The 24,341-nt window shown below is 47.6% G+C and overlaps 8 protein-coding genes across 8 annotated transcripts; 4 read left to right on the forward strand and 4 right to left on the reverse strand.

Moving 5' to 3' along the window:
• Positions 1-1,212: 1,212 nt before the first annotated feature.
• Positions 1,213-3,257, forward strand: V1508DRAFT_426491 (putative MFS transporter). The gene is made up of 2 exons (XM_066941573.1): positions 1,213-2,509; positions 2,563-3,257. Exons 1-2 carry the CDS (start codon positions 1,248-1,250, stop codon positions 3,116-3,118), a joined length of 1,818 nt encoding a protein of 605 aa, XP_066792851.1. The 5' UTR covers positions 1,213-1,247; the 3' UTR covers positions 3,119-3,257.
• A 6-nt stretch (positions 3,258-3,263) lies between these two features.
• V1508DRAFT_400375 (uncharacterized protein) lies at positions 3,264-5,418 on the reverse strand (the record flags this gene model as incomplete). The annotated part of the gene is made up of 5 exons (XM_066938331.1): positions 3,264-4,356; positions 4,418-4,855; positions 4,902-5,159; positions 5,224-5,327; positions 5,380-5,418. The coding sequence occupies 5 exons, from the start codon at positions 5,416-5,418 to the stop codon at positions 3,264-3,266; spliced, it is 1,932 nt and encodes a 643-aa protein (XP_066792852.1).
• A 492-nt stretch (positions 5,419-5,910) lies between these two features.
• V1508DRAFT_299539 (Isochorismatase-like protein) lies at positions 5,911-7,065 on the reverse strand. Its single transcript, XM_066936593.1, has one exon. It carries the CDS (start codon positions 6,774-6,776, stop codon positions 6,180-6,182), a length of 597 nt encoding a protein of 198 aa, XP_066792853.1. The 5' UTR covers positions 6,777-7,065; the 3' UTR covers positions 5,911-6,179.
• Positions 7,066-7,119: 54 nt separating this feature from the next.
• Positions 7,120-7,710, forward strand: V1508DRAFT_400377 (uncharacterized protein; the record flags this gene model as incomplete). The annotated part of the gene is made up of 2 exons (XM_066938332.1): positions 7,120-7,242; positions 7,333-7,710. 2 exons carry the CDS (start codon positions 7,120-7,122, stop codon positions 7,708-7,710), a joined length of 501 nt encoding a protein of 166 aa, XP_066792854.1.
• Positions 7,711-12,100: 4,390 nt separating this feature from the next.
• V1508DRAFT_299742 (uncharacterized protein) lies at positions 12,101-13,095 on the forward strand. Its single transcript, XM_066936594.1, has 2 exons — positions 12,101-12,542; positions 12,608-13,095. Exons 1-2 carry the CDS (start codon positions 12,411-12,413, stop codon positions 12,875-12,877), a joined length of 402 nt encoding a protein of 133 aa, XP_066792855.1. The 5' UTR covers positions 12,101-12,410; the 3' UTR covers positions 12,878-13,095.
• Positions 13,096-13,436: 341 nt separating this feature from the next.
• V1508DRAFT_435357 (uncharacterized protein) lies at positions 13,437-14,754 on the forward strand (the record flags this gene model as incomplete). Its single annotated transcript, XM_066942062.1, has 6 exons — positions 13,437-13,790; positions 13,838-13,957; positions 14,008-14,060; positions 14,118-14,421; positions 14,442-14,569; positions 14,640-14,754. The coding sequence occupies 6 exons, from the start codon at positions 13,437-13,439 to the stop codon at positions 14,752-14,754; spliced, it is 1,074 nt and encodes a 357-aa protein (XP_066792856.1).
• A 2,740-nt stretch (positions 14,755-17,494) lies between these two features.
• Positions 17,495-18,514, reverse strand: V1508DRAFT_406733 (uncharacterized protein; the record flags this gene model as incomplete). The annotated part of the gene is made up of 4 exons (XM_066938795.1): positions 17,495-17,884; positions 17,921-17,986; positions 18,030-18,394; positions 18,460-18,514. The coding sequence occupies 4 exons, from the start codon at positions 18,512-18,514 to the stop codon at positions 17,495-17,497; spliced, it is 876 nt and encodes a 291-aa protein (XP_066792857.1).
• A 2,979-nt stretch (positions 18,515-21,493) lies between these two features.
• V1508DRAFT_361084 (uncharacterized protein) lies at positions 21,494-22,121 on the reverse strand (the record flags this gene model as incomplete). The annotated part of the gene is made up of 2 exons (XM_066937167.1): positions 21,494-21,823; positions 21,882-22,121. The coding sequence occupies 2 exons, from the start codon at positions 22,119-22,121 to the stop codon at positions 21,494-21,496; spliced, it is 570 nt and encodes a 189-aa protein (XP_066792858.1).
• Positions 22,122-24,341: the final 2,220 nt, after the last annotated feature.

A 24,341-nucleotide genomic window follows, 5' to 3' on the forward strand; every position in this document is an offset into this window, starting at 1 on the left:
GTACTAGTGGTGGATACCATTACTGTACCGTCAACTTTTCAGGCTATCGCAAAGTTAATGCAAAAATGAAGCTCTAATCGTAAAATAATCGTATAGTGAAGTAATAATCGTATTCCTTATTAGGAAGGTAGGATTATCACCTTTGTACTGGAAACCTCTGTTCTCTCAAATATCATCAAGATTCGGTGAATCAGTGGTTAGGGTTTATATAACCAAATGTCCATGCAACTATACGATTTTTTGTAGCAACCAACTTCATTGCTCGTGTAGTTATTTTAAATTTTTGCGATTAATCGTAACTACTAATCGCATAGTCTCGTATCCACCCTTAGGAGATACTCTTATAAAACTTGTACATCGATCGAAACCACTTTTAAAAGACAATATTCAGGAACTCTCAATCCTACTCTTGCAACTCACCGAACAGCAGTGCTTGTCGGAGAGGAAGCTAGCACTGGACACCTAACTGTCCAGTCCCCAAGGATCTGGCGGGAGGTTTTGTTAGGGGGCCAGAATCAGGGGGTGAGAAGTCAAGGGGAAGAGGAGATGATTGAAAAAAATACACAGTTGAAATCGCTGCCAATGTGCTAGGAGTTCAAAAATTCAAGTAAGCCGGCGAGCCCTAGATCGTCTGATGGGAACCGTACGTTGCATCCTCTCGCTGCAGTTCGTGGGACAGTGGTTCTGATGCCATTCGTCGGTCTCCAATTGTGTCCAGTCGTACTGCTCGTCCGGATCGAGCTGATAAGGACTAGTGATCATAGCTAGAGGGATTCATGGGTACGCACAGATGATATGAATGTCACCGAGCACTGTGATGAAATGAATCAGGTATTTGGTCAAGGAAAGAGCCCATGTGGGCTGTCCCAGAGGTTGTTGGGTTCAGGGCTCGGGAATACCCGCTTGAAGTCGACACAAGCGTCCATTCTGCGTCCGTATGTTGGCGCAAACCTGCGCTTGTTCTGCAGAACATCCTCAATCTCTTCCATCACCTCCGGCGCAACATCTCAATCAGCTTCAATGCACCGCAGTTGTGATGACAGATAGGAAATCAAGCGAAGAAGGGCAGCAAAGTTGAGGGCGGACGATGCATATGCGTGGCGTGCGGCTTAGCCAATATGAGACACGGTACTTACCGTGAAGTCAATCGCCCGAACTAGCCGGCTCCGGTACCGGCTCCGGTGCCAGTTTCAAGCCGGTAGACCAATTATGATTTTACTTTCAGATTTGAACAGTATTGTAGAAGAATGTCGTATATAAATTCCCATGAACTTCCTTCGACACGTATGCCGAAGATCGATTGCTTTCAGTCTATTCACCCCAGAAGAGCGATGAATATCAGCGTTGAGGAAACGACGTTTATACATTCCACCAAGGTCACCACTATGGATGTAGCAAAGGGAAAAGGCGAAAGCGTCACTACTCCGGTAGATAGCCACAAGTTCCATACATCAAGTATTAAATCTGGAAAAGGACCCTCCGATTTGAAAAACAACCGCCGAAACCCCTCAGATTTGGAAATTCACACCAATGACTCCCCTAATACCACGATCTCGGACGACCCCGAAACCCTCACAAAGACCCCATCCGCACCACTACACACAGTCTTCACCCGCCACCAACTTACCTTCATAATAATAATGATCACCCTCGGCTCATTCTTCTCGCCGCTCAGTGGCCAAATCTACTTCCCCGCCATCCCCGACATCGCCAAGGATTACGACACCACCACGGCGCGCATCAATTTGACAATAACAACATACATGATCCTGCAAGGCCTAGCGCCCACGATAATGGGCACATTCGGCGACACGACTGGCCGACGGCCCGCATACATCGTCACATTCGCCATCTACTTCGCCGCCAACATCGGGCTCGCGACGCAGAAATCCTACGCCGCGCTGCTTGTGTTGCGCTGCATCCAGAGCGCAGGCAGCAGCGGGACCATCGCGCTAGGGTACGGTGTGATTTCCGACATCGCGACGCCCGCGGAGCGTGGGAAGTATCTCGGCCCAGCTGCCGCGGGCATCATGCTAGCGCCTGCCATTGGGCCGACGATTGGAGGCTTGTTGGCGCAGTATCTAGGGTGGAGGTCGATTTTCTGGTTCCTGGCCATCATCAGTGGAAGTTACGTGGTTGTGTATGCGCTCTTCATGCCCGAGACGTCGAGGAAGGTTGTAGGGGATGGGAGTATTCCGCCATCGGATTGGTGGGTGATGAGTCCGTATCAGTATTGGAGCGCGCGGGCGGAGAAGAAGAGGGCGATTCAGCAAGGACGGGGTAGCGAAATCGACGAGGAGAAGAAGGCACAGGAACTAGCTAAGAAGCGCAAATTCCAGTTTCCAAACCCGATGACTTCGGTCGTGATACTGCGCGAAAAGGACGCCTGCATCGTCATCTGCTTCATTGCGTTGGGCATGTTTGTTCTGATGGCCCTACTTGCAAGTTTGCCCACCTTGTTCGGCGAGGTGTACGGCTTCAACACATTCAAAGTCGGCCTCTGCTACCTGTAAGTGCCACAATCCGCGCCCGGCTGATCTTTTGACTGACTTATCTTCTCAGACCCGTCGGCGGCGCTGCAATCTTCGCCGCCTTTTTCAACGGCAAGCTGATGGACTGGAACTACCGCCGCTGGGCCAAAAAGCTTAACCTCCCGCTCGAAAAGAAACGCAGCACCAACCTGCGCGACTTCCCCATCGAAAAAGTGCGCTTGCAGCCAGTCTTCATTTTCGCGCCGCTCGTCGCAGCAACCTATATCCCTTTCGGGTGGGTGCTGCAAAAGCGCGTCAACCTCGCCGTGCCGCTGATACTGGAGTTCATAATTTCGTACTGCCAAGTGTCTTGCAGTAATAGTTTGAGTTCGTTGCTGGTAGATTTATTCCCAGAGAAGCCGTCAACTGTGACGGCGGCGAGTAGTTTGGTGCGGTGTTGGGTTGCGGGCGCGGGGACGGCGGTTATTGCATACATGCTTGATGGGATGGGGTGGGGGTGGTGTTATACTTTCTTGGGGATAATTTTCGTTCTCGCGACGTCTTTGCTTTGGGTAGAGTACAAATGGGGAATGAATTGGACGGAGGAGAGGCAGCAGAGGGAAGAGAGGAAAAAGGCACAGGAATGAGCAACGACGAGGACTTGAGGGCGTTCAGTGGGTATACAGGCTTAAGGTAGCTAATAAATAACCGGGAATGCAAATCTTAGAGCCACTATTGTAATTAGAGCAGAGTCCCGAACAAAAGCAACGAATGAACAATTACCTGTAGCACTCAAGCCATCCAACTCATACTCGACCCGGCCACATCCCAATTGTCATTCAGTCCCAGTCCCAAATCTCCCGAAAGCTCATCATTCAGCAAAAATTCCGGTGCTGCGGAGAAATTAGACAGACCGCCATTGGAAACCGAACTTGGAGCAAGCGTAGCGTCGAGTCCAGCAGTCGCACTCGAATGTATAACGGCTTCTACTACACTGTTAGCCGATATATGCTTGCCAGAAAGCACAAAAGCGTGTGCGAAGAGCGTACCAATATCCATGCCAGGCGCAGAATGCATGTATTCGGGATCAAAGAATTCCTCCTTCCAGCTTCTAATAGCATCATGCAATGGACCACTTGAAAGACGGTTCCTCACACGGAGAGTAATATTAATTGATCCATCGGGGTTGCGAAACACCTTCTTGCTCTTCCAGATCTGCTCAGCAAACGCAGCACCTCTCTCTCCAAAGTCTGCTTTCTGGACGGAACAAGACCGTGCGAAACGAACGCCAGTGTCAAAGAGATTATACCCGCGGGTTTGGTCGAGATATCCTGCGAATGGACCCTTGAGGATGCGAGCCATGCTGGCCAAGCTCAGTAGTGTGACTGTTAGAAGAAACCGGGAGCATATACGGTGTAGGCCGTAGTCTCTGTCAAGGTCGCGGACTTGTTCGAGGACACTTGATGTGGCGTCGAAGATCAACATGCAGGATTGCATGTCCAGGGTTATTGCGGACTTGTAAAAGTGCATTGCGACAAGATCTTGACGAGCAGAGGCTATATAGAGGCGGTCCCAAACTGAGCAAGAATCAGGATATGGAAGTACATCCTGTACTTGGTCCCTACTCGACGACGCAAGATTCTCTAAGCTATCCAACTCTGTATTAAATCCCTTCAAAAGAGCGTCCATTGTACGCTCCTGCTGCGGAGTCATTGAGAGAAGCCCGAGATCCAGTAAGGTTTTATGAGCGCGAGTGATGATGTTGCTGATTTGAATTTGTATTCTTAATGTCACCGGTAGCTTCTCCAGTAAGGCTTTGAACTGTATTTGCTCGTTATAAATTTCGAATGAGACCAAGTTTGCTTGCCCACTACCAGAGCACGTCCTGATGATTACGATTAGCAATGGTAGCTGTGCGATTAAGTTCAGAATGGTATACCTTATACCTTTGATATATAATGACAACATAAGCCCACAATTCCGCTCTCCGTGCGGGCTCCTGTTCAGGTAATTTGAGATATGACTTTGAAAATTCCTGACTAAAAGTAGGTGCGTGCAGACCACACTGCATCGCCATATGAAGCAGAGTACCGCCAAGAAGAAAAGATGGATCATGGTAAAAAGGGCCGGAAGGAAATGGCCAATTGAGTAGAAGTATCAGTCCTTTCATGCGCTCGATTGGTTTGCTTCGGACGATTATCGACTGCAAAGCAAGTTTAGTCACTGGTAGAGCTAAGGCTTGAGTCAGGGTAGGTTGTCGGGTGTACCTGCGAGAGCCGATGGAGACGACGACCCAGAACAGAAATGGAGCGTGTTGGTAGAATGTGTTTGGGGTTACGCTAGGATCGAGAATTGGGAGCATAGAATGATAGCCTTTGAAGTATCTGTGTGGCATCAACTGCTAGTCCATCGAGAAGCGAGAAAACTTACAGTTCAAAGCAATCATCAATAATGCCGGGGGGAAGCTCCAGTCCGTCGATAGTCCTCGACAGAGTCGGATCATTATCAGCAGACGGTTCATTACGACGTAATATCCTGGCCGTAGAAATCCGCGAGACATCGATATCCTCTTCCTGACGTGGAGGCGGAGGATCTCCACTAGGCAGATGGTTGCCAGGTTCTGCCGGAGGAGCAGACAATAGCTGGCGCTTTAAAGCAGTAGTCTCTTTCTCAAGTTCCTGTAACCGTCTACACGACACGGACAATTAGCTCTGTGACAGAAACAGGAGCGGTTCAACAACAACTGACATACTTCCGCTTATGCGTCCTCTTGAACGGCGCCGAAAAAACGCATGGAATCTTCAACCGGCGGCAGCGCGAGCATGCCAAGGTGCTTGGATCGCCTTCGCATCGCATCTATTCTGGCACTGTTAGTTTACATGGAGTTGGTAGCGACGAAAGACCGGACGCTGTCCGTGAGACCTTTTGTTGTCTGCATTCTGCGCATGCTGTTTTCTTTCGGACTGGTGCGGGTGGGATCTGCTGGGGCTGAGTATCTTCCATTCTGGCAAATGGATTCGAATCCGATAATGGAAGCCCAATTTGAAGTGGATTTGACCGAAGGAGGGAAAAGAAGAGTCGCTAGGCTCACTGGATTGAGGTGCGGTTTTCGGGAGTGGTGACCACGGGTTTAGGGTATTTATGTCTCACTCACAACCAAAGAAGGACACAAAAAAAACACACACACGAGTCACGTCAAGCTGGGGGCCGAGAAGATGTACATACAGGCGCTACAAGGAAAGGAGGAGGCACTCTGACCGAAGCACATATCGACGCTCGACGAGTCAATAACCTGGACAAGAACCAAAGTAGGTTGGCCGAGGCCGAGAAGATGTATACACGGGTGCTGGGGATACGAAGAGGTACTGGATTCCGAGACTGTTGCGAGGCTGGTGCTCAATACTATGCAGAATTTAGGTAGCATCTTGAGAGCCTAAGGAGAGCTGACCCGGCCTAATCACATGTATTTACGAGCATTTGCTGGCTTTTAAAACATCTTAGGATCTTGTCCTTAAAGTTAAGAACTGGAACAAGCTCTAGCATCGCTAGATCGTTCCGATATCAAATTCAAAGCAGTAGTCCGCAAAATCACCCGTAGGCTTCAAATGTAGATAACAGAAAATCAAAAATAGTATGGTACAGATATTCAAATCGTTGCTCTCGTGATACAGTACTGTGTTGATATCCAACTAGAGAGCATCTCCAGTACTATTTGATCAAAGTCTTGAGCTCCTCACTCTTAATCACGGTAGCTCTCTTCGCAAAGAACTTCATCAAAAATTCGTGCGTCTCCTTACTCGGATCCGCACAAGAATCCTCCACCACGAAAAGCCGATAATCCAAATCCGACGCCTGCACCACCGTCGCCGCCACAGCACCGCCAGTTGAAACACCTCCCAGGAGCAACGTATCGATCCCGCGTCCCTGGAAGATGGCATGGACATCCTGCGGTGCATTGAAGAACGGGCCCACTCTATTTTTCCTGACGACGATGTCGCCGTCCTCTGGCGCCACGGCAGGGTGGAATGCGGCCTCTGACGAGTTTACGTTGAGCATGGCTGCACGAGAGGGATCATTCTGTAGTTGGGAGAAAGTCGGGTTCGTGTCTGGGACATTTACAACCTCGGACTCGGTGAAGGCGACGCGGCAGTGGGCGATGGTGATGCCTTTACTTCTGGCTGCCTTGACGATGGAGGCCGTGTGCGTCATGAGTGCATCGAAGCTTGGGTCCATTTTCGCGTACATGACTTGGAGGTCGAGGAGGAATAGTGCGGTACGTGACGGTACGATTTTGTTGGCTGCCATATTTGTGGTAGGACTGAGCTGAAGACCTGCCAGGAAAAATGAAGAAAAAGATCGCGTGAAGCTTAATTGAGGACTGTAATAAATAATTAAACGATAGCGAATGCTGAAATAAAAACTGTCTAACCATCTTTTTAATGTTCTGCTATGCTCCGGAACCGGGGTCTAAAGACCGGGACCGGTCAACATCGGCTGTCTGCCACTCCGATCCGGCCCTGCAATACTAATGAAACCCTAGGCCCATAAACTTTGGTTACTGATAATCCATTGGATTATCAATCCAACCCTTTAAAGAATTCCAACTAACATTTGATCGTGGATTTCAGTGACCCATTTCCTCACCACCATGAAACAAGCAATCATCCAGACCGGCCTCTCGGTCCAGATCGTGGACTCGCCGGTTCGAACTCCAAATGCCGATCAGGTTCTGATCAAAGTTGCCGTGAGCGACTCCAACCCAAAGGGATTGGTAGGTGCAAAGCAGCATACAACATCTCCATGGTGACAATATTCCCAAAAAGAAAACGACCGGCGATGACCAAATCCGCCAACACGGGAGACGACATCGCCGGCGTGGTGCATGCAGTCTGCGAGAACGTGTACCGAATTCAGTACACCACGTTCTACCTGCCCAGCACCACCACCTTCGACGAGCGTGGCCGCTTCCACTGGCCGCCATGACATCCGCGGTGGGCCTGTACAAACGTCTGGGCCTCCCGGAGCCGTGATCCCGACGGGGAAGCAACCTAAGCTTGTCTACGGTGCCGCGTCAGCCGTGGGAGCATTCGCGCTCCAATTTGCCAAGTTGTCGGGCTTACATCTCATCATCGGCGCTGGCGGCCGCGGCATCCTATTCGCCGAGTCCTTGATCGACAAATCTAAAGGAGACGCTATCATCGACTATCGCAACGGCGACGAGCAGTCATCACGGCCTTAAATCCGCCCTAATGGCCGCTGGCTGCCCCATATCCCCCACCGCTAATGTCCCTACGAGATGTTCGCGCCGCCAGAGCTCAACCCTGAAACCCTGAAATCGCCATGAAACCCTGAACCCGGATGTCCTTATGGAGGCTTTCCAAAGTCTGTAGACGATCGTGCCTGCCGTCATAGTAGCGGCACCAGATGGAACGTCAATATGGTAGGTCGGGTTATAACCGTAATTCGCAAAGGAAGGAGTCTGATTCATGGAAGCGTTGAGTGTATTGTTGTAAGTGAACGGAGCAAACGGTAACGGGTCCGCCCAATCATCTTGTCGTCGCGCCGCATAAGTCGGAGGAACTGTTCTAACACTTGGTTGACTCGTTCTCTCTGTCCATCCGTCTGAGGATGAAAAGCAGTTGAGTACTTGGCCTTGATCTTGGTCGTGTCCAGGAAGGCTGACCAAAATCGAGACAGGAACACAGAGCTGCGATCTCAGACGATATCAGTAGGGACGCCATGGTTGGCAAATACGTGATCAATAAAAACGCCCGCCAATTCAACAGCGGTGATCGTTTTCTTGACGGGAGCAAATCTTGCCATCTTCGTTAGACGATCAATAACCTCGAGAATAGAATCACAATATTTGAAATCGGAAGGTCCGTGATGAAGTCCATAGACAGAGACGTCCAGGGCCGTTCCGGAACCGGCAAAGATTGTAAGGTACCATATGGTAGTCGTCGAGGAATCTTCGTGCGTTGACACTTGTCACAAGGTCTCACGAAAGCCTTTACAAATCGCATACCGGTCAGAAGTGTCCCCGACTAACCAGCTCATAAATTCTCAGAGTGCCCGGGTGGCCTGCCGTAATCCGATCGTGGGAAGCGGAAACAATATCCGTCTTGAGTTGAAGATCATCGGGGACACAGAGACGATCACTGTTGTATACGTGACCGTCGGTCAGAGTGGATCCTCGTATCTCGGGGTGGTCCGTGGACTAATTCAACTTGTCATCGAGGTCCTGAGCCACTGGTCGTTCGGTTGTAACGTCCGGATACGATCCTCGATCTCCTTCCCTGGCTCCATCATGAGACGTGCAGCCGCGACATGCACCGTTTCTTCAACCTCAATATCGTCAAGGATCAGCACGCCCTGAATCTTCGTGTCGCTGAGTTCTGCACCCGTGATAGCGAGTCGGCACGACTATTCTGTTGGTCTTTACGAAAGACAAGCGTGTAACTGAAGTTGGCTAACATTTCAGACCTCCGAAGCTGTCGTTTGAAGATGTCGTGTCGGGTCGTGAAGTATTCGAGGGTTCTCATAGACCTTGATCTTTTGAGTAAAACTAAGCATATAGTGTCTCCAACCCTTGAATGCTTCAACAATCGCATACAGTTCTTGGTCATGCACATGATAATTCGACTCATAAACATCGCAGGATGGAGAAGGACGTCGTCCTCCTGTCGCTGACTCAGTATCGCAGCGATCGCGGTGCCGTCGGTCCGCAATGCCAACTGCTGCATTGCGTTCACGTGTCCGGTTTCCCGACGCGAGAAATCTCATCCTTAATGTGGTCCTTCAACCCGATGTAGTACTGATCGCACTGGGCCTTATCATTCAATCCTATGTGAGCTGCCAGCGATGCAAATTGTGCCACGGAGGTCTTCTGCTTCAGTGCTCGAATATTCCTGACGGGTACCCATCTTGTCAGGGTCGCCAAACGTTTTCGAAAACATTCTATGATGCTGTCAAAATCATTGGAAGTTTTCGTCCATCCTGTCCACTATCGGTTTGATCTAGTCGTGCGCCGGTCCTCGATGATAACCCAACAGTTGTACGTAATCGTTCTCCATATCTGTTAGCCGTTCTGGTTCTGGTTCTGTTAAGTGTTGTGTACGACACGGCCACGGATAGTTAATATAATGTGAGAGTCGTCGCGGGTCTCGAGGTCAAGAGTCGGAGTTGTACGATATGTTACGCTAGCTGGACAGCTTATACCAACATATTTTAGAATATAAACTATGAGGACTCGGAGGGGTCCAGTGTGTTCTTCTGTGTACTCCTGCACCACCCGTCCGAGCGCCTCTACAACTAATGAAAACTTTTATCGTATGTAACAAGACTAACCAATAACAAATAACGCATTAACATGAACCAAAAGCCACCGACGGGGGCACGGGCCGTCAATAACCGTACCAGGTACGTAACCCTCAGGAGTGAACTCCTGACAGCGGAACTAATCGGTGCAGTTGACTGTCGAATGAATCCCTTTCTTGAATTTTCCTCGATATATTCTTGAAGAACTGCTCGGACTACTGTCAATTTTGTTTGAGTTGTCTATTGTGTGAGACGTATTCTCGAAATCGATCTTAGTTCCTAGCTGAAACGCTTGTTGTGCGGCTGGAATGGATCGCAATGCGGTTATGGCCTGATATACTTGGGTCTGAAAGAGGGTAAATCCGGGCCATGGTCAGCTGAGCGTCTTCCTTTAGTTCGATGCGATGGACGTACTCCCTATGAGGGGGTAATTGGTCCGCATTGACTTTCAGAAAGGCGGCATGGGTTAATGATATTCGGGTGGTACTTGAGCCAGTTCCGGCATTGGCACAAACGTCAGTCCTGTCAGCGGGCCATCATCGTCTTCAGCTTGCCCACTTCCTGGATACCACGCGTATCCAATAGAAGGTAGGACAGAGGCAGGAATTAGAACCCTGAACCCTTTGGTTTTTCGCGGCTCGCTAGGAAAACTAGTCAGTAATGAACATTCTCTCTTCCATAGGAATTACCAAACTCATCGACGAACTCACATTGTCACGGCGTCTTTGGCAACTCTTCAGAGGTTTACCCTTGCCTCGGTCAGGTGGGCACTGTGCTCCTCTTGTACCTGGTCCCTGCGAGTTTCTTCATCGTACGCAGTTAAGGCTGTAAGAACTTGCCGGAGAGACAAATCACGCGCACGTAAAGTATTTTTGTAATCCAAGAATTTTGGCGCCAGCGATTTATATAAGGCCTGAATAAACATCGTATCCGTAACGCTGGTATCGCCCAATTCAAGTTGCTTACTGACCAGCAACATCGTCTCGAGGTGAGATTGAAGTCAAGGCTGACAAACATTTGTTGAAGACCTTATGTCTCACAACGAATCCTAGCGCGATAAGCAGTATTTCAAGTCTTCTAGTTTCAATTTGGTCCATAGTTGTGATCGTCTTTCCGGCCTCAAAACACAACATTAGAAGGATTCAAATTATATAAGACGAAGTAAGTAATATTACTTGTACTGTGGAAAAGAAGCTATACCTATAGTGGAATAGTTTCGCCACATCGCCTGATGTGGGCGCCTACAAGCGGGCAGGCACAAGGCGGTTTTGCACCTACCGGTCTGTAACACCTTGGGGGGGGGGGTGGGGGCACCGGCGAGCCGATGTGGGTTTGGGGTAATAAAATTGGCAGGCACCCTCACAGCACCTACCGGGCTAGCCCTTTCCATGCAGCATTTGGCAGGGTAAAGCAGGGTAAAGCGGCGCTCAAGGATGGGGTTAGCACCTTAGCTGTATTGTGGGGGGATGTCGCGTGCTAGTGGCCCACTTCTTGCTCGGCGATGATTTTTCTTGGGTAGATGAGCCTCACAATTGGTGTAGCCGTTGTAGCCAAAGCAGACATACCTCACGTATATGCAAGAGGATACAGAATACGGTAGCAAAATGTGAGGGCGCATATCGAGGGCTCCGCGTTAACGCTCTGACCGGCCACAAAGGCGTCAGAAGGCGAATTCAGCCTGAACTCTACAGTCCAGATTGATCGACGCAACAGACCACAAATCCGTCGATGCGACAGCCGCAAACTACGGATGTGTTTAAAAAGATGTGCGGCTGACATATATTTTAGTTTGAGTCCATGATGGTGGCCCTGATCAAAGATCTAGGCGAGACTCTGCGTCCGCAAAACCAGACGCGGCTCGTACGAGGGTCTCGATTATCGCGGGTGGGTCAACTCGGATTTACTCGGTCCGTAACTGAATTTAATTTATTAACAGCCTGTGCGGCATTCGTCACACCCTGAAAGAGTCAACATTTTTTCTATTCTACTGTATAATCAATAATGTCCTTGGACAGCAAAATGGTTTTCTTCGTGCAGTCGCGCGGATTCATTTCTCGCGGCTTGCTCTAGTACGTGTTGGCGCATCTTTTCCTTACCGCATGTCCCTTGACTGGCCAACAGAACCGCACTGGGATGAGCCAATTGGGCCGGCGGTTTGGAGTGTGTTTACTGGACTGGACTGGGACTAGCCTGGACTGAACGGGCAGCTATACAAAAAATATATCCAAGTTGCTTTGTCTGGCAGCGAGGACAAACCCCTCCTGTGATCTTCTGCCGACCTATAATCTATTGCTGCAAACAGGGCCAAAATACTGTGCGCAAAATCAACGAACATGCAAGCAGAATTAAAAGGACAACAAGCAGAACCAAAAACAAGAAAGGCAGCATATGCTGCATAAGCCGCGTCAGTGCGGCTCCATAGCCGCAACTGCTGACAGAATCGCGTCCATGACGCACTGTTCAACAACCCGGTACTGCAGATATTCCAGTGCATCGGATTTTTACTGGAAGCCATGTTCCGCCAGTTGCAACCTATGCAAACGAATTTGGGAGATATATAAATGGCAGACTTCGCCAGCGAGGATCAATGACTTCTGAGTGCTACTGGTAAAAATACCTGCAATGAACTTTTGTGCGTGTCTTGTCGCTTTCTTTTCATGCTTCTGTATTCTAGCTCCTCGAGCCGATGCAGCCGCGGTCGGCCACTGTCATACCTGTGGTGGTGTACCCACTCCTACAACGTCTGTGCTTGATGTGAGTATAACGGTGACTTCTGGTAGTAGCACTCGACGACCCGTTCGTTCTGATGAAGTCGTCAGTTTGAACATATTATCACAACTATGACGGCATCTATCGAGCCACTTCCCACCGGATCCCATTATGCGGACTACCTCTATTTGAGTGATTTTGAGCTTCTCAAATGCTCACCATTCGCACCAAATTCAACATACGCCGACGCTTGCTCCTCAGGTAATATTGCACTGCTTTCTAACGGAAACGGAGCCATCGCCTTCGGTACCCCTGACAGTACAACCTTTTCGAACTATCGATACCTGAACCTGTCTTCTATGGTGAGCTTAAAGGATTGATTTCCAGAAGTCAGCTTGCTGACGTCTCAAAAGCGAGTTACAAACATAGAAGGTACAGATGTTTACGTATTGTTCTTTTTTCAGAATGTAACTGCTGATGGTGGAAGCCTATATGACGTTGGGTCTTACGACTTCCAAATTCCTAGAGGAAGTCCCAAGCTGCTAATAAATGATTTTGAGCGAGAGGGCTTGACATACGGTCGACGTTTCTCGTTATCCTGTAGGAAAGGGCACAACGACTCGGACGCAAGTGGCCCAGCAAGGTTAATTTGACGCCCCTCTTGATCTCTCGAACTGTCTAACTGACATTTCCGGTAGTGTCGCCATTGACGATATTGCAATCGTGGTGCCACATACTAACACGGCCAGCTCCTACGTCCACAGGATGTCCTACAACAGCTGTGACTAGCTGCGCAGCTTGTGTGCCTGCAACTCTAACTGCAACCTCGCACGTTCTTACTGTATTTTTTTAATTATCGAGAATAAATTCGACATGAAAACTTCCATTGACAGTCCTTAGTTTGATGACATCAACACATACCCATCTGGAAGCGCTCCCATGGCAACACACTACAAAGGATTCAACTTTTCTCCAAAGGCAACTGTCGTACGCTCTTCAGGAAATAACACATACGGCTCAAAACGGTCGGGCGGTCCTAATGCTCTATTTGGAGTGCCCTATCAGGGCGACGGATTTGATAATTCATATGCAATATCGTTCTCGTCCGAGCTGACGGCGGCGTTCACGATTCAAGGATTCTACATCACCGTCTTCAACATTTCCAACCCCACTGTCCCCCCAAGTCAATCTGCTACGTTGGTGTTGACATTTTTTGGTGCTAACGATTCCTTCGTATATTATGCCCCCAGCAGTGTGTCGATAGCCATACCTGCTGGTGAAGAGATGTATAAAGTATATGCTGGGGCGTCGATAGGGCTTGCGGATACTTTTGCTGTCAGATTTCAAGCCTTTTTAACGACTCTAGTGAAGCAGGCCTAATCGCCGATGGCCTAGAGATCGAGAGACCCTATTATCCAAAGCTCACACATAATTGTTGTGAAGGTCTAGGTATTTTGACGGTAAGCTCTAATTTGGGTCCAGCCGACAGCTTTATTAATTGGATGAACAGTTTGATGATATCGACACATCTTGCGGTGGAGGTGACATTGCTGCGCCCGCAACGTGAGCTGCCGTTCTTCCTCACTGACTCACAAATATAAACTGATTACTATGACATAGCTATCGCAACTTTCGACTTCGTTATCCGACTTCTCCATACGAAGAACCGTCGCCTTGGAACGTAACTGCGGCTTCACTCTATGCAGCTAACTCATCCGAAGCTCTAGTCGCCGCCGGCTCTAGAAACATTCTCTACGGCACTACTGGAACGAACGGACCAAGTCAGGAGCCTGAGCCTCTTTTTGGCGTATACAGTATTTATTTGGATGAGATCCAAACCTTAAAGTCTGCAGCAGACTTTGACTTCGATCTTGTCGGTTTAAGGCTAGGGCTTGATGAGATCGAGACGGTTCCAAGTGCAAATGTTTTTCTTTTGTTATGCAGGGCTTTGATAAGTGCGGGAACCTAGTGGCACAAATGACTAGATTCTACGTTCCCTTCCCTGGCACAGGAGGAAGCGTCAGCAAGCTCAGCGCTGGAATGCTCACAGAGTGCAATTTTGTTGGCCTGAGGTAAGTGAAATTGTAAGTGCCTCCTCACTGCAGACTTTGGAGAGTTTCACATCACTGATAACCTCTCTAGCCTTGCTAATTCAATTTCAATTGATACATATCCTTTCAGCAAGTATAACTTACCATTCTGGATCAGTGCCGTGGAATATCGTCGATCGGATTTGGAGAATTCTTGTCCCAAATAATATCGACAGCATGAGATTTTGGAACCCTGAACGCCGTGATTGCGATATTAATCTTGTGCAGGAGACATTTGGACTAAGAATTTATTGTAACTATATTCTTAAGATTGAAGACGCCGTGGACATTAATATTGCGTAGAGAAAACGAATAGTAGATTTTGTTGAATAAATCTATTTCTGCGAATCATGCTGAACGAGTACCATCTTTGCGTACTATCCTCGTTGGGACCAACCCTACTCAAGTAGAGTCCGAGAGCGATACCGCCACAACGATCGAACACGATAGTACCAAGACAAATGAAGGTGATCATACAACGGTGTCAGGCCCACCGGGAAGTCGACTGGAGTGACTCGGGGCCGCCCAGCGATGAGATACGGCAACCTGCCTTTCGAAACAAGCAATAACAAAAGCCGTTGTATTGGCGGTACTATCAACAGAGGACGTAGATCCCCAAAGCTTCGAGAAGCAGTTAACGGCGCCAACGGTGAATGGTTGAAAGTCTCCGAAGAGGAGATACAATCGCTTAAGGAAAATCAAACATGGGCGTTAGTTCCGCCAACGCAAGCACGAAATTGAAAGATTTGACAAATAAGTGGATCTTCAAAACCAAAACGGATTCTGCATAAAAACTCCAACGATAAAAGGCGCTGTTACTTGTACGAGGCTATGAACACGACGTCGGCCTCGGATATAATCAAACATTCGCATCTGTAGTAAAAAGAGCATGGACACTCTTAATTGCGACACTACTCACTAATGGATGGCGCTGCCATCAAATGGACGTTGTGATAGCATTTCTTTATGGTAGCTTAAAGGATATGATCTATAGCAACAACGAGAAACTTTAAACGACGCAGAAGATACGATGTGCCAGTTACGTCGCACGCTCTATGGATTAGAGTAGTCGCCTAGAGAATAGTACGGCAGCTCAATAAATTGTGCCTAGGGCTCATGTTTAAGTAAATTCACCGTCGCGGATATTATTGCGTTAAAGCACGATTTATTCTGATACTTTTGGTGCTAGTTCTGATTCAACCTATAGATTGCCGCGATTCCCTGTAACTAATGAACCCTGACAACCCAACATCAATTGGTAACCCAGGCTGAATCTGATGCTAACACGGCAAAGATAACGCAGTTGATTGTACAAGTGCAGGTCTCGTTGATATGACCTTGTTCCTGATGCATCCTCTTCATCACCTCTGCATACACCATCTTCTGTGCAGATCGGGATATTGTTATTGCATTCTCAACATAGTTCTTATATGCAGTTGTACAATCAAGTTTTGTTGTAAGACCCAGATGTATGGCTGAGTCTACTCGTTGCTGATAAAGCATCCCCCTATCCTGAGAGTAGGCAAATTGTTGTTTACAGTGACCATGACGACTAGCTGCAAGCGAAATCTGTTGGTTTTATAGGTGGTGTCTATAACCACCATGTGCCCATAAAGACGCGCCCGATGAACATCCTCAGGCTTACAGAAAAACAACACTTCGACGGTATTATCGATAGCCATTTTGACACCTAAAGGCTGCTGCATAGACTGTATGAAATATGCAGTTGACGTCCCATGTTTACAGCACAACTCTTGCGCAGTTGTGCCGTTGGGAGTTAGTTTGGGACAATTGTGCGGCAAGAATTTTGGCAACGTCTCGAGGGAAACTGTTGGAGCGAAGGACCTTATCAACAACGGACATATATATTATTGCCTATATCCCCCCTCAAGCAGAGAGGAGAGAAGAACCATTTATAAAATGGGGGTCTGCACCTGAACGCAACAACGCATCAAAAGAACCAAAATAAACTTCTACTAAAATAACCACTAAGCGTCTCCATAATATCCACGTGTACGTAACAGACCTCTATCATGAACCGGCTGAGATCATGGTCAGACAGGAAGCTTTCTTTGACCTGGTGCCTATCACCAGTTGCCACAGTCTCGAGAAAAAGAATTTATACACATAGGTTATTCATTCCATCAATATATCCCATGCAAAAATGCTTCATGTCCCTTCGTGCATATATGCCTCTTTGTGGCTATGGCCTCCCGCGTTCTCTCATCAAATAAATGTTCCCAATGAATAAAACGATCCGGCGTCGGAATACATCGGCAAATGACGATGGCCCGTACGAGAGAGTCGGGGTCATATTCGACCGAGTTGCCCTGGAATCGGGAGAGTTTTAGACCAAACTTCTGACAATCAGCCGAATTTCCTCCTCCACCGGGTACCTCGACTTCCCTTTTAGCCATGCGTCCGGTGTCTTCTCATGCAGAGCCCCATGCTGACCACGGAATGGGGCAATGAACCTCTCGCAATATTCCTAAAATTTTGGGAACATACCTGCTTGGTCATGATCCGCCAGCAGGTCGTCCTCATCGACTTGCACGAGCCAGATCTGGCTCAGCCATATTCTGTCTTGTGAAGCCAATAATGGCGATTGAAGGGGTCAGGCAGTTCGCTTTTTAGGGGGATATAGATGCTTCGCATTATGTTTGCGAAGTCTGGGCCCCAGTTTGTTTCGGCATCCCGCCCAAATGCCTGCTCAATGTCGAGTTTGAGCTGACGTTTCCCGGCTCGCCGGGAGTCAGGCCCACCGGCCGGGATCCAACAGAACTTATACTCCGCATATCTTCGCTGCCGAGGTACCGAAAATTGGGGGTCCGTCCTCCGGGCCAAGGGCGACCCCTACTCGTTTTCCGACGAATCTTCGTCTGAGGAGGCTTGATTGTGTTGGACTACTCATTGCTGCTGGATACGTGGCTTAGGCTTTATATGGCCAAGTTCTCCGCATGAGTAGCAAGTTGGTTCCTGCTTTTCAATCTTTGACGACTTTTCTTTGTGGCCTTCCGATTTAACGGCTTTGTAATTTTCCGAATCGTTATTGCCGCCAAACTTATTCAAATCTCGAGACGACTGGCGTCCTGGACGGCTGTTATAAAGCTTATTCCATGGGCGCGGTCGTTGAGTTTGCCCTTGCAGAGTCGATGAACCAGTATTTTTAACTTCAGAAACTGGAGTATTCCGCTTTAGGCGAATGCTTTCCCAAACTCGTTGAGCCAAGGCCACCATTCCGGTGCGAGTGTTAGGCAGTGTTTGGAGTCCTGAGATCTTGATTTGCTTGACGACATCCTCGTTAAGTTTCGGATAAAAGCGGTTCGCTTGAACGGAATCAGGAACTTCGGGTAATTCCCTTTCAATCGAACTCAAATAAGCATCGAAGTCTACAGGACTCTGATTGTACGTAGTCTTCTTCTTTATCCGGGTTAATTCGGACATAACCATTCCAACGGGCCCTACAGGCCTTGTCCATTTTCGAGACAGCCTTAATAATTTTAAAGTTGTCGCGTTGGTACTTCCAAGGGGCTCCTGCCAAACACGCTCTAAGTCGGCCTTCCAATCGGTCCAAGCCCGAAAGGAGGATTTCAAAAGTCAATTGATCCACTTCATCATATTTAATGTCAATTCGTTTCCCTGGAAATTTTTCAATAGCGTCGTTGTCCCCACGATCTCGGCGCTTAAGATCATTTCTAACTCCGTGGGCTTCATTCCAAAGTCGACGCCAACAGGCTATCCTGGTCTGGATTGCATCGAGATCACTGTTATTTAAGGGGGTGCCTTCACTATCCTTCCCTTCATTGTCTCAAGCAATTCCTTTAGCGAAAGTGTATCGAATCGAGTGGTTGACATGTGCTGGTTAACTGTACAAGGGGATTGCATAGGTTCCCAATCTTCGCTGTCCGTCGACGAGTGCTGAGACATGGTAAAGCTTGATAGCTAGCGTAGCAACCGCTCACACGTGGAGGCTTCAAAATGACGTGAGCTGGAGCTCTTCCCTGAACGACAAGACACCGCGAAAGAGAAAGTCGAACGACAGTCTGAAGTACCGGTCCAGGCTATGGCCTGCCTGAAGGACACTGGTAGTTATCAGGACGTCGGTTTCGTCTACGGTCGTGTTCGGCTGGGCGAGAAATCTCGACACCCACTCGTCGCCCTGAATGCCTGCCCAGACGCCTTTTATTCTGTCGGCGGCTAACTCGCCAAATCTTTCCTTTAGAGAGAAGCAAGCCAGCAAACTCGCGCGGGTTTGTGAAAATGACGACCGGCATCGTCGACCGTTGTATGCTAACGTCATAATTTTGTATGTAGTAATTGGTCAGGACCGCGGTCAAGGTGCGGACACCATTAGGTGAAGTGAGTACCTTCATCGGGTGACATTTCCTGATCAAGAAGAATGTTCCGACGCTGTCTCGCGATATCTGCTAATTTTTGATCATAAAGACATCTAGAATCTGTCTCAGTGCGACCAAACCTCTCAGCATTGATGACAATTTCATCTGTGAGAAACGTAGATGAGGACTGAATGGACTAATGTGAAATGAGATGGGAGCTGAGGGTCTAAGTCTCGATGATGACCAGTCTCACGGACATTCAGCTCCTACCTCCTCATAAGAGGGGAAACAGCACTATGCAGCCTCCTCAAGCTCCCCCCTGTCCAGATCGGAACATGACGCGGAGGTCGATCGATCACTGACAACGTTCAATGTGGATTGGCCAATCTCCAGTGTCCTGGCAGCGGGGACGGCTCGGCTCCAAGGATGTAAAAGTGGTTAATCTCAACAACCACAAAGAGTGGGCACCCGAGATCCAACAATCTGGAAGTGAAGACTGACCGATAGCCGACACAACTGATCTCCCACTCATCGACACCAAATCTGGCATTCCGGATATCTATTGCACCAGCTTTCAGATCGGCAAGCTCTCTTTCAGTCTTTTCCAGATACGCTTTCTTCCTCAGAAGATATCGCCCATATACTATGTGATTCTGCTCTCGCTCTGTAAACGATCCTCAACCGCGATCCTACTTTCTGGTGCCGCTTCATATCGGCCAATCCAGATGTCTAACAGGCACAGTAACGCCCCGTCTCACGGCTGCCAGAGTTGACGTTTGTCGGATCCTTATTCACCTGTCCAGTAGTCTACGGTGTTCAAGTTCTGCAGCACCTTGCAAAAGTGCAGGACCGACAGTTGTGGCACTGTATAAACTGCTGGACGCGGTGGCCTGCGCATGTGTCGCCGTCGACCGAGCTGAGTCCTGGGTTTACCGTTTGAATTGGATATTGTGGTTCCGGGTAGGCTCAGGCTCATGTACCGAAGGGTCACAATATTCAGGACCAGTAATTGGTGCGCGTGGTCTTGCACCCTGTCGTTGAATTTGTGCCGGGCGGAGTGAATTGAGGGCTTTCAGCGTGCGCTGAGGCGGCGGACGCTCCCACAGGCTGCCGCTACTTGATGTCGCACTATCGTCACTATCTGACTCAGGTCCAGGAGAATCGTAAGAATCAGAGCTGGCACGATTTGATACATTGATTGGACTGCTAAAGTACGAAAGGACTAGGAAAACAATTAGCAAAAGCCAATATCCGACTGTAAGTGAAGACATACGGGTAGTCCACAATGATCTCTGTCGTACTGGTGCTGTAAGGCCTGAGTATGGAAATATGATAACTGTCGTACTCGTCGTCATACACGTCCTCTACATTTCGAAGTACAGCATATACCGGCAGACTGCTCCTCAGCACATTGTCTTGTTGAGACCACGGTTTGGGAGTCCTCACTGGCGTGACTGGCTCAGCTGGCTCGGGATCGCGTACAGGTGTCCGGGAAAGTTCATCGTATTTAACGATGATTATAGTGTTCTGGCTTTGCATTGGACCACGGTTAAACAACAAAAAAGATATGAAAGAATATTTAGAAACAAAAGTACGAAACAAATTTTAGGTAGAGCTGTAGACGGATGGCGGATGGTAAGGGCCTATGATCGAAAAATAATTACCTGATTAGGAACATAGGAGGCGGAAGAAGAGCGGGTGGCCAACGAACCATACACCCTAACCCACATAGTTCTGTCGGTACATCTGAGCATGAGTTTGGTCTTCAGGTACAACATAATAATCACATTACTATTTCTAAGAAAATAGACCGGTTGACGATAGGCGTAGCAAGCTTATGTTGATTTTGAATAGCACTATAATAGACATGTTTCTAACTAAATTGAGCTAGAGAAATAAGAGAACAACACTTTACTGCAATTATTCGACCAAAGTAGGGCTGCTCCGAATATTCGCAATTGCGAATATTATTCGCCAAATATTCGTTATTCGCACATATTTATTCGTAACTCCTAAAACCCTGAAACCCTGAAGCTCACAAGCAGAACTATGAATCCCTTCCTCTTGGTTGACCAACGGCTGATACCCGAGCCTCGCACTAGCCTTTTCAATTGAAAAGACGATTCCCACTGCGAGCAAAGAGTACATGGATATCTGATCGCTGTTCTGACGGATTATCTATCATTCTGCAGGTTAATCATCCATTTTAAACCGTTTCATATAGTGCATGTCTGACTTAGGGGTTGGGACTAGTCTGTTCCGTGGTTGTTGATCTCGAACCCGACGAAAGTCAACTTAGAATCGTAGATCCAGTAACTATTTATGCGATTATGCTTGCTTATGTCTCGTTGCCGTGTGTAATGTTAGGGTTTTTGTCTGAATTGTGTTTGACTGTGGAAATCCGTCAGGGTGGTGTTTGCCAGATATAGTTGGCTCTAAGTAATGTTTCAGGCAGGCAAAAGAGAGGGTGTTCAATTACCAATGATTTCGACAGCTATCATCATAATACATCAACGACATTAAATTCCCTTATCATCCTAAAAGACTAGCACCCATAGCTTCTTGAAAATTACGAAGTTGTTGATTCGGACGGAAATTTCTTGAACATATCCTTGAGCTTATCGATTGGAGCGGTCAATAAAGCAACTGCGGTCTCAAATGGCGGCTTATTAGGTGCGGAAGGATGACTGTGGGTAGGAACGAAATGTTTTGTTCGCGAGAATGATTTGGCAAGCTTGATGCTTTCATCCGCACTAAGTGCTCTCTCAATTTGTGGCAGCTGAACTTCCTCCTCGCTTCTTATGTGCTCTCTGAGTTCATTCATTATAGTATTCAACGTGGGAATGAAGTCCTTGTCGCTAGATTTCATATTCTGGAACTTATACAAGTCGTCCTTCACCTGCAGAAATTTTGAATTAGTACAAGCGATCATTATATATTTCTTCGTCAGCTCATACAGTCTGGTGCTCGGTACGGTCCTCCTTTGCCGTCGCCGATCCTATGTACTTCTCGAAAGCTGGATACAGTAGAATTTCCTCGCCGACGGAATGACGTGCTACCTCCCAGACGAACTGGTTGGCCCATCTTGTCCGAGTGTCATTATTGTCGGCCTTTATAATAGACTCGTAACACTTCTCGATATCACGATGATCTTGCTTGACTGTGTCGATTATATGGGGATGCGTCGAGGTACTCATTTCACTATACTTTCGAGTGCGTGTTAGGATATACGGTACTGCTATAGCTTGAATCAGCGGGCCCGGTTTCGATAATGTCAACAGAGATCTATTTGTCGAAAGTGATAGAAGACTGTTCATTGCAAAAGTTCAAGAGTAGGGGAGCGGGTGCATGGCCTCGGGCTTTAATACGGCAACAGTCCACGCCATTGTGAGTAATGACGAAAGGCAAAGCGTTGAAGCTCAATCTGGCCATAGGCCGGTGTCCAGCTGATCAGCAAATGGTCAACGACAACGACGAGCCAAAAGCTTCGCGTTGTTTTGTACTGAAACCCCGTGATTAGCCGGAGGATGATCTACGCCTAGTGTGGATGTATAGTTTATGTTTCCGCAGCGACTATGCAAACCTTAACTTGCGCCAACAGACGTTTCTTTCCTAAACAAGCTCTTAAAGTTTTATCGGCGCACCCGTTTCGTCTTCGGAAAGTTCGAGTTCCGTGAGAGATTATCGTAAAGTTAATCGCAAAAATGCAGCTTTAATCGTAATGTAATCGTATATCTAGTGTAAAATCGTATAGTAACCGTATTCCTAATTAGGAAGGTAAGTTTATAACCGTGGCATAGGAAACCTTTGTCTTCTGAAATATTACCAACAATTAGGCGTATCTACTCATTAATGCATATGCTGTCGCTTTAACGCCTTCGACATGGAACCTCCTACACGTCCTCGTCGCCAGCCCAGCTGTAGATTATTTGCTATTGAATGATGGGCTCGAAGGAGAGGAGCCGGTGCAGAATGTCTCGGTCTCCAGTGGCCCACAGTCAACAATTGAGAGCACATTTTGAGCTAGGACCAGAGAATTCTATCGAAATGTTCCAGTTACCAAACGTACATATTAACTATACAATTTTTACGAGCGACTAACATCATTGCTCGTATCGTTAGTCGTAAACTTTTAGAACCAATCGTATAGTGGTAGTAGACTATTTGCGAGTTACGATCGCTCGCAAATCGTATCCACTCTATCTCACGGATATCCACGGATAGGAGACTAGCAAATATAAACACGGTAAAGTAATAGTATTGAGAATTTCGGATTGGTAGACACAAATGTGGTGGCGTTTCTATGTATTAGTATGCTGCCGGGTACAGTTGCATGACTCACCTCGACGCACCATATATTAGCATACAACGTGCAGATGGCAGAAGAGTGCTAGGAACATAAAATGCGAGCTCGAATCAACTGACCATGAAGGCTCGCTTGATTATGATGAACATCATGCAGATGAATGTTTTACACTCGGGGTTTAAGTACGAGGGACGAACGCGGAATTCAGCTTCGGGACGACGGGAAATATGTCATCGTATGGCATTCATCTAAGGTTTGGATCACACTCTATTAGATATTTAAGGTTTGAAGATTTCGCTTAAAAATATTTAATTTTTTGAGGCAAGTTTTATTTCGGGCAATATTTAATTTTTTATTTGTGTATTTTTCTGGGTTGTAGATATGGTGCCGTAGGATGGCACAGTGATACCGGCGCAATATATAACATTTTTTTCCTGCCATATTACTGACGAAATTATTTACGAGGACTTTTATATATCAATCAACTTATTTCCAGGGCTGTGGCAGATGCGGATATCCGCCAAATTTTCCGATATCCGCATCCGCCATCCGCCTTTTTGAAATTGGGAGATATGTATCCGCCTTTGTATCCGCCTTTCAACAGCATGGCGGATACGGATCCGCCAGATATCCGGCGGATATCCACCAAATCCGCCATCGGCTCGCAAAATTATTAACATGATATATCTAAATTTCTCAAATTTTCATGGTTCATTATGATATTTAAATTTCCTAAATGGACTCGCAGAGTCATCCCGCGACATATGAGCATGTACGCCAGTGCCAGACTAACCTCTGTCGGTCGACATTGGGCAGAATGCTCGATACTGTGCGAGCGCTTGCGTTCACGACTACCATTCTTGAAATTTGCGTTTGGTTCTTCGGCCAGAGCCGCGATCATCTCGGTATATTCCGAAAACTTTCTTGAGAGGACAACGAGTCGGTCAAGTGCGATATCTCGGGTGCTCGGTTTTTGTGTTATTTGTAATCACCATGTTTAGTTGACGTGTTTGTCTTGCCCTTATTTACAATTTTTTAATTGGCTGGATATGTTGCGGAAATGAAATGGAAACTATAAGAATCCTTGAATATTCCTTCATGCCTCTTAATA

The sequence above is a fragment of the Lipomyces doorenjongii genome, assembly GCF_038497915.1.
Source record: "Lipomyces doorenjongii strain NRRL Y-27504 unplaced genomic scaffold V1508scaffold_98, whole genome shotgun sequence".
Lineage (NCBI taxonomy): Eukaryota > Fungi > Ascomycota > Lipomycetes > Lipomycetales > Lipomycetaceae > Lipomyces > Lipomyces doorenjongii.

Bases quoted from the DNA above. Each gene is read 5' to 3' on its own strand.
- V1508DRAFT_426491 (XM_066941573.1), top strand. From the start codon at position 1,248: ATGTCGTATATAAATTCCCATGAACTTCCTTCGACACGTATGCCGAAG. The intron at 2,510-2,562 runs GTAAGTGCCACA...TTATCTTCTCAG, and splicing joins AAAGTCGGCCTCTGCTACCT to ACCCGTCGGCGGCGCTGCAA.
- V1508DRAFT_299539 (XM_066936593.1), bottom strand. From the start codon at position 6,776: ATGGCAGCCAACAAAATCGTACCGTCACGTACCGCACTATTCCTCCTC.
- V1508DRAFT_299742 (XM_066936594.1), top strand. From the start codon at position 12,411: ATGAACTTTTGTGCGTGTCTTGTCGCTTTCTTTTCATGCTTCTGTATT. The intron at 12,543-12,607 runs GTGAGTATAACG...TGAAGTCGTCAG, and splicing joins CTACAACGTCTGTGCTTGAT to TTTGAACATATTATCACAAC.